Source organism: Adiantum capillus-veneris, chromosome 24 (genome assembly GCF_014529385.1).
Source record: "Adiantum capillus-veneris isolate H3 chromosome 24, ASM1452938v2, whole genome shotgun sequence".
Lineage (NCBI taxonomy): Eukaryota > Viridiplantae > Streptophyta > Polypodiopsida > Polypodiales > Pteridaceae > Adiantum > Adiantum capillus-veneris.
In genome coordinates this window covers 70043418-70058274 of record NC_140954.1, presented here as the reverse complement: position 1 = coordinate 70058274, position 14857 = coordinate 70043418, and the positions used below count along the sequence as shown (strand labels likewise).

The 14857-nt window shown below is 42.3% G+C and overlaps 1 protein-coding gene across 2 annotated transcripts; it reads left to right on the top strand.

Annotated features, from left to right (window-relative positions):
- The first annotated feature begins 1235 nt into the window (after window positions 1-1235).
- LOC147426553 (uncharacterized) lies at window positions 1236-7734 on the top strand. 2 transcript variants are annotated; one of them, XR_015186189.1, is made up of 4 exons: window positions 1236-2550; window positions 5936-6481; window positions 7310-7485; window positions 7569-7734. XR_015186189.1 is itself a non-coding variant. In XM_086498467.1 (3 exons), exons 1-3 carry the CDS (start codon window positions 1603-1605, stop codon window positions 7415-7417), a joined length of 1602 nt encoding a protein of 533 aa, XP_086354593.1. In that variant the 5' UTR covers window positions 1236-1602; the 3' UTR covers window positions 7418-7734. The 2 variants fall into 2 exon arrangements, 1 of the variants encoding a protein (XP_086354593.1); XM_086498467.1 differs by having other exon boundaries at window positions 7310-7734.
- The last annotated feature ends 7123 nt before the right edge of the window (window positions 7735-14857 follow it).

Below are 14857 nucleotides of genomic sequence, written 5' to 3'. Positions count from 1 at the left end.
TGTTGGTGTGCAGCAGGTGTGCATATGCCCGTGCGAGGATGCGATGGTTACACACTAGTTTTATGATAAAAAGTGGCTACTCCATCAGATATAGACTTAATAGTGCTCCCCCATAAGCTATTACTTTGGAGGGCCCTTCAATTCTAGAGGGCCCAAATGCAAGTTGTGTAAATGCTCATAAACCCCCTCAACAGTTGGTTTCCTACACGTCGACTGTTGTTTGTCAGCATGCAATGCAGGTTTCGTGGACTAGGAACTGGGTGTTGAAAGTTGTAAAGGCAAATGGTCGATGTAGAGGGTGCTTAATGCACCTACCAACAACAACACAATCGTAGTCACCACCCACTTCTCAATAAGCGAGTGTGTTTTCTTGATCGCACGCTATGGAGCACGTATATTTTCTTGAAAGGGGCCGCTAAATGGGCCTTTATGGGGCCTATGGAGGAGCCCTCTAAAGCCTATATCCTTTTTCTCACTTGTAGCTTATTAAACGTGTCTCATTTCCTAGGAATCTAGGCTACTTTTAGCCTGGAGCTTAAATGTTACCCACCACCAAAACGCACATACAAATTGAAATTGGATATCTAGGTATAGGGAGAAAGCTGGAGGCAACCTTTCAAAGGGTTCGCACATGCAGCATATCACTAGCCGCAGCGGCTGCAACTGATGACGTGGCTTAAAGATTCCAGCCGCAGCGGCCCCAGCGCAATAGTAGGACTTTCGACATAGTCGCCCGCTGCGGGTGCGCGATTGTAGCTGGAAAGCCTGCTTCGCCAATAGGGGCCAGGGGCTTCAGACAAAAGTCGAAAAACCAACACACACATGTGCGCAGAACAGATCCAGCGGCTTCGTCCGGATTAAGCGGAAGCTGGAAAACCTCAGGGGCTCACAACACATGTGCGCACCCTTTCATGGGAACCTTAAATGGTTCCAGACTCCAGAATACTCCGAGGACGTTGGGGGCTAGGACCGGCCACGTGTTCGCAAGAGGGAGATGCTTTCAGGCAGTTTGGAGGTTTTGAAAATAGCGGTTCCGGGGGGTTCGCAAGCTGGTTTTTCTGGGGCTCGCCCTTTGAACTTTCCCCTTCGAACTGCTTTCAAGTTTCAACCCCCTGCGCATACGCGTACTCTCTCTCTTCTCTATTTCTCTCTCTTTGCCGCTTTCTCTCTCTCCTACCTATATAGTGTACCGTCGTCCCTCCTTCCCCTGTGTATAGTTTCCTTCACGCAGAGAAAAAAACTGTCTCTCTCACTGTGTGATTCGAGTACATAGACATCTGCCCACGCGTTGCTTTCTCAAGTGCTCCGAGCAAACACTCACCTACTTATTTACACACACACAGTAGCGCGCCTGCGCCTTTGTAAATACGTCTATCTGATCAGCCCTCCCCCCCTCTCTCTCTCTCTCTCTCTCTCTCTCTCTCTCACGCACCGCAGCGCATACAAGCTTTGATCTTTGCCCGGTCGCTCCCTCTTAACACAATACACACACATTTATCTCAGGTCTCTCTCTTTCTCTCTCTCTCTCACACACACACAGGTAACACGTACTCTCATCATGCTGATCGCCCTCCCTAGTCTCTGCTACAATTGCCGGCATGCATGCATGAAGCGATGAAGAAGAAGAGCAGAGATCCCCCCGGCGTACACGGAAGCTGCAATCCCTTCGTCATGACCGGTCAAGGAAAGGCCCCCCTTGCTTCCTTGCAAGCATGGGCCGAAGGTGCAGCACGTGTTGGCTCGCGCCGCCTTGCTGCCTGCATCACCATCGCAGGCTCCTGCCTCTGTCTATATGCCCTTCTCCTCATTCTAACAAGCCATTACCCCACTCATTGGACCTCCCTAAACCTCTGCAAAACCCCATTTCAATCCATAGCCAATTCTCACAAGCGGACGCAACTCAGGCATCTCAGCATTGGCAGTGCGTCATCGGTAAGCACGAAGATCGCGACGAATGTATCCCATATTGTGTTCGGGATAGCGGCGTCTTCGAGCCTGTGGGAGATGAGAAAGGAGTACATCAAGCTATGGTGGAAACCAGAGAAGATGCGGGGCTTCGTGTGGCTCGAAAAGCCGGTGAATAACACACTCAAAGATGAGAGAGCTCTGCCTCCACAGAAAGTGTCAGAAGATACAAGCAAGTTCAAGTACACAAACAAGCTGGGGATGAGGTCGGCGATACGCATTTCGCGCGTAGTATGCGAGACATACAGGCTAGGGTTACCAAATGTGCGATGGTTCGTGATGGGCGATGATGACACGATATTTGTGACAGAGAATTTGGTGAAGGTGTTAGCAAAGTATGATCACAGGCAGTTCTACTACATAGGCGCGAATTCGGAGAGCCATATGCAAAATCTGGCATTTTCGTATAACATGGCATATGGAGGGGGAGGTTTTGCAATAAGCTATCCTTTGGCGAAGGCGTTGCATAGCATACAAGATGGTTGCTTGCAGAGGTACCCGGCACTATTCGGCAGCGATGATCGCATCCATGCGTGCATGGCAGAGCTTGGAGTCCCTCTTACAAAGGAGCCTGGGTTCCATCAGGTAAAACACTGTTTTTGGGGGTGTGTTTTTTCTGATTGTGCTTAATTTTCTCATTTTTAAGGAAAATAATAAGCAATGCTGTTTGTTAGCTTTCAATAGGCAGTATTTATAGGCATTAAAAATAAAAAGAAAGTATTTATAGGCATTAAAAATAAAAAGAAAGAATTTGTTTGAATAAAGTATTTAAGGGATGCTGTACTACGGTTTTTTTTTTTAGCTCTATTAAGTCTAGAATGCTGTACTAAAGCTTTTTAAAATTTCAATGTACCAAAAAAGCTTCTATGTTTTTATTGGTAGAGTGCACTTTTTTCTTTTAAATATCCTCCAGCATTTGCTGAGATGCCTCTTGGTTGGTAAAAGGATGTAAAGAATGACTTGTAATTTATAATAAAGTACTGTGTGCCATGAGGCTACATTAACCCACTTGAGTAACCCAAGTTCCAACCTTCCCTTTGAAGCTACTGCAATTCACATTCTCTTCTAGTTAGTGCCTACATAAGGTACTAATTGGACCCACTCCTCAGTGCTAAGTGCCTTCTTACTTATCAGTCTCTCATGTCTCATCCACCAATCATTCCCACTACCTACTTGCTTCAACTTCACCTATAGCATTGCTGACCCTCAACACTAAGTCCCACAGGGTCTTAAATGAACCTCGCGACATGGGATCGACGGCAGAATACTGAGCGAAGATGTCAAACAAAATGTCCACATGGTCGGTCGCTCCCCATATTTGATTTTGCAACCTGCATTGTGGCAACCCATTGCCCTATCCATGTGCCCATGTGGCTTTTCCAGTGTTTTTCATACAATACATAACATCATGAGCTTCTGCTCGGGAGGGGACCACCGCCCCCCCCCCCCCCCCCCCCCACCGGGCCGGCAGTCCCCTGCCCCCAATCGTACCTAGCTAGGTATGCCGGGCCTCCCCACCAGAAGCTCATGATGTTGAGGTAAGTCATAATGTGGGAATTATTGTGAGAATCTGTCCAAAACTTCTTGTGATATAAGTCCCACGGTGTCTTAAATGAACCTCGCCACGTGGGATCGATGGCAGAATACTGAGCGAAGATGTCAAACGAAATGTCCACATGGTCGGTCGCTCCCCATATTCGAATTGCAATCTGCATTGTGGCAACCCATTGCCCTATCCATGCGCCCACGTGCCTTTTGGTGTCCCCCCATGCCTAAACTAAAGTCTGTAAAGTAAACCTCTGCAGGCAAAAGTAAACTAGGACAAAAAAATGTAAACTCAGACTCGCCCCTTCAAAATTAGACGATCGGGTTTACCTCGCATCTTGCACTCTCACTTTGATGCCGTAGATTTCACCATCCGAGTTTCTTTAACTACCCTGTGTCCTTTAGTCCTGTCTAGCTATGATCTACAATTGGTGAGTGTATGTATGATAGGTGTTGGAAGACAATATTGTGTCAAATGTGTAAATACCCAAGTTTGAGCACGCCGTCTCAAACCAATGGCATTATTCCACCATCATGGTCGCTGGTCGGCTTTATTCCGCCAGCACCAGTGGCTGCAACCGGTGACAGCCAGTAACCAATAGCATTACCCCACCATCAAATAGTCAGATGACAACGATGCTACAGTAACGTAGTTGATGTGCGGATTTCATACTAAAATTGCAGGTTCTTATTGAATATGCTTAAGATTATTTCTTGAGATTTTAGAATTTCAGCTGATGGAACACAAGGACCAGTCTTTGTGGGTTTTTTCTGTCAAGCACAATGTAAGCAATTTGCATGTAAAATCAAATTTCATGTCTCTCTGCCTCATAGAAATGTGTCTTTTTCTCTTGACTTTGGGCACTAGCAATTAGTTTATACTTTTTCTCTTATTTTCCTTGCATTATAAAAGGAGGGGCTCGTGTCCTCCCAATCATATAATGATAAGCTAAGATATGGATGTGGATGTGCAAAAAGCAACAAAGAAGTCACTTCTATTTCTTATCAAGGTGCCCCAAAAATCAAAGCATTGCTCCTCTTTTCAGGCTCATTTTAGGCAAGTTGGGTTGTAAAGCAAAAGGAATTGAATCAAGAAGGGCTATATTATTCAAATGGAAATGTCATTCTCAAATGGGAAATGATCAATATAGTGCCCATTAGAAATCTATGCTTATTTTTTGCTAATGATAGCTTCGATTCCATCCGGAGTTGAGCCCTCGTCTGTATGCATGGCTACGACCCCGATGACAGTGCGACCACGTCGATGACAGTGCTAAACTAGGTATGGCTATTATATTTTGAGATTTGTACCAAAATGCATCTGAATTTTTGTCGGGTATATAGAAATACTAATGAGTGCTAATTATTGAACTGAGCTTCTTCTTTTGGGTTGAACTGATTGGATTTGACTATGCTAATTGGATTTTTAGGCCTTTTGGTTGAACTGTTCAAAGGTAGTGAATGGAGGGCCCTTGGGCCAGCTTGGCCCCTTTAGGCGGGCTATAGATCGTCCTTTTCTTGTACTCTTTCTAAGCTTTTATTTTGCTTATTGGATACTTTGAAAATCTAAAGGTCAACTAGTATTTTTTGGGGCATATTCTTGTTATTCTTTAATAGGCACAATGCCACGTCTCTCTCTCTCTCTCTCTCTCTCTCTCTCTCTCTTCCTTTCCTTTTCACCTTTTTTATCCTTCCTCCCCCCCCCCCCCCCCCCCAACACAAATAAATCAAAGATTTGTTACTCATTGCTTTTAATTGCGTACCACGTCTACGCTTCAGCACCGCTCTTTCTAGTTTAGTAGTTTGATTAGGAGACCACTATCTAGAGGCAAAATTCAAGCAATACTAGGATATCACACTTGACAACATATCTTTTTTAAGTGATCACAATCAATCTAGCAATTTTAGTCATGATCTCCAAAAGTTTGATTGCTACAAGGAAGAACAAACTTATAATGTGTAGGAAAGCAACAAAGTGAAAAGACGCAAACGTCAAACGCAAACGAGTCTGAAAGTATGAAACGACTTCTATTTGGACACTTAGGCCATTTCAAACGCTAAGAAACATTTTGTACCATTGAAGTGTTTGATCATCATTTCAAACAAGTTTGAAAATAAATCTGGTTAAAGTAGCTTGTCTTAGGGACCCTTGTTTCTTTTCTTCTCAATAAATTCAATGACAGTGTGTGTGTGTGTGTGTGTGTGTGTGTGTGTGTGTTTTTGGGGGGAGGGCGGCTATAATGTGTCAATGGTGTGGATAAGTAATTGCCAAACATGTAGAAACTCATCAAATTCAAGGCCTAGAGCATGTCATTTAATTCATGTTTGCCAGTTTAATGGTTTGGTGTTGTTTGATGTAAGGTAATGTCATCCAGTTGAAGAGGCAAACCACTTTCCTCGATGTTAACCTCATCTTTTGATGCAGTATGATATACGCGGAAATGCCTTTGGCATGATGACAGTGCATGCAATGGCACCGGCTATATCACTACATCACATGGATGCATTGGACCCAGTGTTCCCAAACAAGACAAGATTAGAGTCATTGAAGCATCTAAAGGAGTCCATGGAGACGGACCCGACCTATTTTTTACAACAGTCAATATGCTATGATAAGAAGAGAACATGGTCCATTTCAATTTCATGGGGATATGCGGTTCAAATCTTTCGTGGTATATTGACTCCTAGAGAGCTTGAAATGCCTTCTAGGACATTCTACAATTGGAACAAGAGAGCAGAGTACACTACCTTCTCTTTTAATTCGCGGGCCTTCTCGCGTAACCCATGCCAAAAGCCTTTCATCTTCTACATGCACAACATTAGCACATCCTTTGAACAAATGGACCTTGTGGAGAGCAACTATATCAAAGACAATGCGTCATCTTCAGCGTGCCACTGGAAGATCGAATCCCCCTCTTCGGTAAACCTTGTTCAAGTACGGCGACACAAGGATGAAGCCATGTGGAGTAAGGTGAGTTTGAGTTTGAGTATAGATATATGTAGATTGTGTGATGGTTGTTTGGCATGCTTGATATGAGAATAGACATGCACAATTGTGTTTCCTCTCTCTCTCTCTCTCTCTCTATATATATATATATATATATGTATGTATATATGTATATGTGTGTGTGTGTGTGTGTGTGTGTGTTTTGACTTCAAGACTCCTCGCAAAGATCTTTGAGGTCTCTTGGATTGTTCCTACTACGATAAAAGTAGTCCCTTCTTCTTCTTCTCTCCAAAGTTTTCGACAAATTCTCCCAATAATTCCCACATTCTGACTTACCTCAACATCATGAGCTTCTGTGATCAGGGCAACACCGCATACCTAGCTAGGTACGATTGGGGGTAGGGGATTGCCGGCACGGTGGTCCCTTGCCCCCAATCGTACCTAGCTAGGTATGCGGTGGGACGGCAATCCCCTACCCCCAATCGTACCTAGCTATGCGGTGCCTCTCGAGCAGAAGCTCATGATGTTATGCATTGTATGAAAAACACTGAAAAAAGGCTCCGTTTTCTTACATGAGAAAATTTATAAATCATCTTTGGGACAGTACACACACATTCTATTCTTAGGATTTTAGGATTTCTATAAGAGTTTTTTTGAGCGCTTGATTCATAATTATTATTAAGTAACTTTCTGCATGGTCCTTCAAAACTAATTTTCCACTATAAAATCCCATAATTTCAAATAAAATACATGCCTCTTCGATTTGCAAAAAGTGTTGAGGCTTTTGATGAGAATAGTCGTTTCTCGAAAACTCTGCAAGATCATTTTTTTATTTGTTTGTTTGCGTGACAGGTGGCTCGAAGGAAGTGCTGCCACGTAATGTCAGAGCCATCTGCCACGTCATCGCGTCTGCAGATCGAAGTGCGTGACTGCATGGCAGAGGAGATTGCAACAGCTTGAAAAAAAAAAGGAAAACTTGAGGGAAAAAGGGGCAGGGAAAGGAAAATTCTTTAATTACGAAGAAAAAGGTAATACAAAAAGGAAGGAGGGGATGTGAAAAAAGTGTGAAAATGCTTTTTGTAAAAAGAAAGTGTATTTTTGTCTGGTGCAGTGTTTTCTGCTCCCCGTTGGCGCGCTCTTTTGCGCTGTGGTCATTCGTCAGCACGTGGCACGATCCTTTTTCATAAAAACAAAAACAAAAAGGTTTGTAAAACTCCGTACCTCAGGTACTTGACAGCAAATATTATTTTTGGGATTAGGGTTGCTTTTTAACCTTTTTTGGGATATTTTACTCATATTTCACTCCCGAAAATGCAAGCTTGAAGGCTCAAGCGGCACGCCACTCTTCAAAAAATCCATTAAATAAATCACCAAAAAGATCTACAAAATGTTTTAATTTTGTGAAAAGATAACAGTAAAGGACTTCTGATTTTTTTTTAAAAATTTCCTTGCGCGCTAAAAAGTCTTTGATTCCTTTCTATGGTATAATGTATCCGATAAACACAACCTACAATTTAGCTAATTTTGACTAAATAATTATTGACAATTTTTGTTGCTTTCATACTAAATAAGAGCTGCGTCCCGCTGGACGCATGCGTGGGCTTACAGTGCAAGGGCTTGCAATAAATGAAGCTTGGTTCCGCTCCATGCGCTAGAAATAATTCATGGCTTAGAGTACAAGGGCCTTTGTACTCTAAGCCATGAACGCGTCCAGCGGGACACAGCTCTAAGCCCATTTTTTAACCAGTATTTACACTATAATGTGATTGTTGCTAATAAAGGCTCATTTCTTTTTCATGATTCTCTCAGTTTTTTCATGTTTTTAGGAGTTTTCCTCTTTTCTCAATATTGTTCCAAAAAAAACCTAGGTTTAATGTACAAGTTCTAATATTTAAAATTTGAAGGTGAAGATATACAAAATTTAAAGAATTATTTTAAAGACCTTAATTTATTCAATTTACCTTTGTTATTACTCGTGCAGGTTTGCCAAGTTTTTGGAAAATAAGTCTTTTTCGAGCACTTTCGCACACTTATAATGAATTGGATTTTTTAAATGGACCAATTGAAAAATGATTTCTCCTCTGTAATCTGAAAGAAAACTCTCTAAGACAATAAATACAGTTGCATAAAATGTCATTAAAGCTGGCTGGGAGTCCCATGAGTAACATCTCATCGGCAATCGACCCTTCGATGGGAACCATTGTTAGGGAAAAATGTGTCTGAGCTTAATATGCTCCTTCTTGGGAATTGAAAATGTTGGTTGAGAGTGCCACTAAAAGGGAAAAAAATGCGTTTGTAATCTGCCAAAAATAATCTGGTTGTGTAAATTTTAGAAAACTTTGAATTTTTTTGTAAATTTTGTAGAAGGTTGAAGGGGATTGTGAATGTTTGGGAAAATGATTTTTTTATCATCACTCTCCATTTCCATGTGGCACAAGCTCCAACTTCAAGTTGTCATACAACAATGCGCGGTTCCCATTTTCTATCACTTTATAATTTCCAAAGTTGTCATACAACAATGCGCGGTTGCTTTGGTAAACTCGGAATTTAAAAGTTGCACCATGGCCGTCATTTTGGTCCCTATAAAATAGAAAATTTTGTGCATCTCCCCCATATATTCTTTCATGGATTTATATTAATACTAGGTTTGGATAGTCGTGTGGACACTACCATTTGCCATAATGCAAGGGATGTTGGCCCCTCTCTCTCTCTCTCTCTCTCTCTCTCTCTCTCTATCATTTATAAGCAAGAGTTGATTTCGTTGAGTGTGTGTGCAGTGTGTATTCTTTCCATGATCAACTCTGTGCGTGCCTTTTTCGATCTTCTTTTAGCTTGTAATTGGTTTCTTTGTATGTTGATGGAATGACCTTCGAGGGTTCTAAGTTTTAGGGAATCTTGTAGTCGGTCCGTATGTTGTGTGTTCTTGGAAATTTCCATTGTGGTTGTTGCTAGTTGATTGTCCTTGTCTTTGACAAATTCTTCCAAGCAATAGTTCATGCTTTGGCCAAGTCTCTTTGTTCTTCATGCCTTTGGATCTCCTCAAGTGTAGCTCTTAATGCCACTATCTCTTCAAGATGTGCCTCGTTTGCAATGTTAGTCCCTCATAGTTGTCTCCTTTTAGCTTGTTATTGGTTTCTTTGTATGTTGATGGGATGACCTTTTAGGGTTCTTGAGAAAATATTGTCCTTTTTTTGGTTGAAGTACACAGCTCATTAGCTAGTTTTAGGGAAGCTTTTAGTCGGTTCGTATGTTGTGTGTTCTTGGAAATTTCCATTGTGGTAGTTGCTAGTTGATTGTCCTTGTCTTTGACAAATTCTTCCAAGCGATGGTTTATGCTTTGGCCAAGTCTCTTTCTTCTTCATGCCTTTGGCTCTCCTCAAGCGTAGCTCTTAATGCCACTATCTCTTCAACATGTGCCTTGTTTGTCACGTTTAAGTCCTTCACATTTGTCTCCTTGATCTCTCTATTGTGGATAATAATAGTGTGAAGGAATGGATCATAGGCGTGCGTGCATGCAGCGAAGATGGAGAGAATGCGATAGAGAGAGGTGGAGAGAGAGCACGACACAGGGATGTGGAGTGGAGCTCCCAAATCTCATCGTATGAGTACAGTGTGAGAATGAGTGAGAGCTCATTATTCTTTGTATGCATAAACAATAAGAAGATGAATGTGGGCGGTCGGACACTGGTCGACGGACACGGGCAAAGCACGGTGAGGCACATCGTCTTTACTTAACATTCTCCCACTAACGGTGTGTGCCGATAAGTGGCGAGAAGACCAATCTACAACTAGTATATACAAGAGGTGAGAGAAGACAGCTCTCAACCTATGCCCACTAGCTCACTTTAGACACGTGAGTGCATCTGTAGCCGCTCTAGTGTAAATGCAACATGCAGACCGCTAGGGCTAGAGCCACAATGACACTCTTGATATAGGTATCGAGTGACAACCTGCATGGCTCCACAATGCACAATGGCAGCGTCAGTCATCGTACAACTGACAACTCCCACTACAAATGCACCAACCACATAAGCAAGATCGGGTCTCGAGACCAAAAGGTTAGACATGAGAGACCTGAAATCCGACGAAACATGCACTATGTGTGCCAACCTATCCCTGTCAGCAACCCGAGTGCCATATGCATCCTCATCAGGAACCACTTGACCATGCATCACCAAGTTACCATCGCCTAGCGAAGGCATATCTGCTGAGAATGACTGTAAAATCAAAAAATCAGCACCACTGCAATCACACACAGCTGTCTGAAGGACTGTTGCCCTCAAACATATCAGATGCATCATAGAACAATGCATTAGTCTCTGGCTCAACTGATGACTGACCAAGCTGTGCATCCCCAGATATTCCACTATCTGTGTGAGCGTCACCACAAGACAAATGAACAACCTACTCTCCATGCAGCACGTCCGCAAAAGAGATGCCTTGTCTTTCGCTCCAAACATGGCTGCAAATATACGAAGGCTACACCGCCTCGTGTGTCAGAAATATGCAAAGGGTATAACAGACCGCTCCTAGCACCTCTGGCTATCACCAGTGATCCCCTATGCCTCTTAAATGACTGCTCTCCAAGCAATATACAATGTCCACTACTCTGCAATTGAGGCACTGAAATGAGACTTTGGCTGATTCCTGGTACATAACGTACATCTCGTAGTGTAAGCAATGGATTGCTAAGTAAAGACATGCATACATCTCCAACACCCTCTATGTTATATGATGAACCATCAGCAAACTGTACACAACCAAGTCTCCCACTAGAGAAAGAGAAACAAATCATGGCGCGACGTCACGTGAAAAACTACATGCTCGTCTTGTAGAAAATGCATAGACAATGTGTTTTGCCAAGACACAAAGTAGTCTAAAGGCAATCTAGACTCAAAATTGACATGTCCGTCACATGCATACTTTCTAGCATCTATCCTCATAGTAGCACCATGCATCTGCCTCTTCTGATGTCTCATACGTCTGAAGCAATGGCGCCTAATATGCCCATCGTGGCTGCAGTGCCAACATGTCAGTCGCAATCGAACCGCCTCTAACATGAAGCGTCTTCATATCCATGCCAAAACTATGGCAAACAATACTCAAGATCACAAGACTTTTCCACCCGAGACCAAACCACTGTCTCAAGCAAAGAAGGTGAGCAAACCGTCAAGCTCCCTAGCCTGTTCAATAGGCATACATATCTGGAAAAAATTTTGGCAGAGTCTCCTCTGTAATTGGAGCAAAAAACTCAACAATGAATCGCAATGGAGACAACAACAAATGCTCAAATGGCAATCTGAAAATGTACTCATCCAGAATCACCTCACAAAGTCATACACAGAGCCAAAGCGCTCTAGCCGGAGTATCACTCAACGACGCCACAAATGACATGCATATGTGAGTGAAAAAGTGCTGCCAAAATGTGTCAATGAATGTGCCAGAAAACCGTAGCATACACAACCTGTGTAATAGTGGGAGTCAAAACTTAACCACTATCAAGAGTAACAAGAATTGTTCTTGTAGAGTAACACAAATGCCTGTATGGCTGAAAAATATGGCTACAAATCAGTCCCAAAATAGCTCTCAAATAGCTGAAGAAATAGGTCAGAACTGTGCCGCAAATTAGCTTACAATTGAGCCATACATAGGCACATGCAAAGAGAGTACGATGGCTGAAAAATTTAGCTCACAAATGACTCTCAAACATGCTTGTAAACCTATCAATGTGAGAGCTAAGCTCGATCACAAACTATGGCAAGTAAACTTCAGCCACTATCCCACAAAAGCATACACAAAGAAAAAGCTCAAGACACCTGCTGTGTCGAAATCGGGATGCAAGCCAAAACACTGGAGAAGATGTCCTCAACTGCAAATGGCAACACCTGTGGGAGTACTAGACTCAACCTATAGCTGGGAGTGAAAAGTGGAAGCTCCAAATGGTCGAGCACTCACAGCTCAAGATAAAAAATACAGAGCGAAACACGCTCGCAATGCACCACCCATAAGGGAAAACACTGCATGCAAATCCTGAGTGCTACGAGTAATCGCAATCACGATCGCACAACGATGCACATAAAACTACTGGGAAAATGTCGCCAGAGTTTCGTCAGCAAAACAGCTACAAAACCAGTAACCAAAGTGACTGCACGCTCAAAACCATGAGCAACCAAAGAGCATCAAATCGCACTCCAAATGCATGCACCAATCTCCACACTTTGCATACATCATTGCAAACACCGGCAAATTTAGTACACAAATACCTGCTCTACCTGTGACGCGACTGCCAAAAACCATGCTCGAGGCATACATTGCCGAGAAGAAATTGCAATCATGTGAGTCTCCTTAAGCATCTGACCACATAGATCATATATTGTATCCTCCCACTTGTGAGCAAACTTGTAGCCAATATTGCTCTCACGTCCGAGAGCAAACCATGTGTGGAATCCTCGACACACAATAAATAGCTGCTGCTGCAGAAATTCCATAGGTCAAAATCAATCCAAATGGACATCACCATTGCATCTGTAGCGTGCTAGAACTCCAGGTTATACTTTAACTTTGTACAGATCGCATTCCATATGCAAAAGTTACACAAAAAACACCGTTTTGGAGCCCGAAAAATGACCTGCAGAAATCAAATTTTGCAAACCTACTATAGTGTGGTTTGATTTGTAAGCACTAGAAAGCTTTTATAAGCTCTTTGTATGATTGCTCATTTAACATTTAATACAATAATAACTTGTGTGTAGCGAAAATTAATAACAATATAGTGAGCATTTCATTAAGAACAAGTTCCTAATGAGCATAGAGAGAGTACTTAATTTGAGAAAGCAACATAGCAAGGCATTGAAAATACTTGAAAAGAGAGAGAAACAGAACAATTGACAACAGTTGAGGACCGAATTTACATGGAGCCGGTCCCCCCTCCATAAAGCTTTGTATTATAGCTTCTCCCATGAAAGGAGACTTTTGTACAATACAATCTTTGTGTTCCTTGAAAAAACTAGTTGGTGCAATGAAGATAGAAGCTTGATGCACCAAATTATGCTTTAAAACCATACCTAGTGTCCCTATCCTCAGTCCCAAGACTTCACACACCTTCAAAAATGGTGAGAGCTAGCAGGGAAGGAGGATAGATTGAGAGAAAGAAGATGTATCTTATGAGAAATAAGTATTCTCCTCACATAATCAATCTAATTAGCATAGCTTAGCTTAGTATTTAGCATGGTAGAGGAGATGAGCATGCCATTGAAGCTTGGCTCTTGGTTGGATTTGTATTCCATAGCCAAGAGTTGTAGGCCTCTACTTCTCAATGCTTGAAGAAGGAGATGAGTCCTTCTTGCACACATGAGTTGTGTGTGTGTGTGTCTAGCAAAGTGTAAGTAAAAAATGTAGCCCTCTTTCTCTCTTGTTCGAACCCTCTTGCAAATTACTCATGTTTGCCTCTCATTGGCTCCCGCAAAGCTTAGCCAAACACAAATTAGAAGCATAATTGATAGCCTTGTCATTAGGAAAAATATGAACCCTCTAGGGGCCCTTTGGGATTAAGGTTAATTAGAGGCCAGCCAATGAGAAGAGGGTGGTGTACACACTCTATGCCCTCAAAAATGTAGGGGGACAAAGTAGTCTTACACTTCTTAAATGGGCTCTTACCTAGCGAGAAGGTGGGGTGACACTACAAGAGGTTGTGTGCTCTTGTGACGCTGTTAGCGACGGAAATACATTGGGTTTTTATAACCCCCGGCGTCGCTAATAGCGTCGCTACGAGAGCGTCGCTATATGCGTCGCTATAAGCGTCGCTATATAGCGACGCATATAGCGACGGTTATAGCGACGTTTACACAGAAGTCTATAGCAACGCTCTAGAGCCATAAATAGCGACGGTTATAGCGACGCCCGAGAGAAATTTTTTTTGGTGACAGGGCATTGAATGCCCTGCCACCCATCAACCATATTGTACTTGATTCACTTTTTAAAAAAAGTACAAGGGTAGATAATAGACCCAAAATAGTCACCCACAAGACGCATTGTTTGCAAAATTGACAAGTGTAAAATTGACAATTGTACACATCATAGGCAAAATGAATTGATTGGCAAATGTAATAATGATAATTGTACAACATCATAGGCATAAAGAATTGATTGGCAAAATGAACTGTAGTGACAAATGTAATAATATACATGGTTCAAAAAGACGTATAAAATCCGTCTCATGATACATAAGCTATGAGAAACCCTAAACTAATGCTATCTAGCTACGGCTAAACTGACGTCGTCTAGTCAGACGTCTCATTGCGTCCAAGCGGCGTATCTGTCGGATTCTGCAAAAAAAGACAATAAGACAGCTTTCAGTAAGTATAAACATATAACGACATTTATAAAACAATACAAAAAATA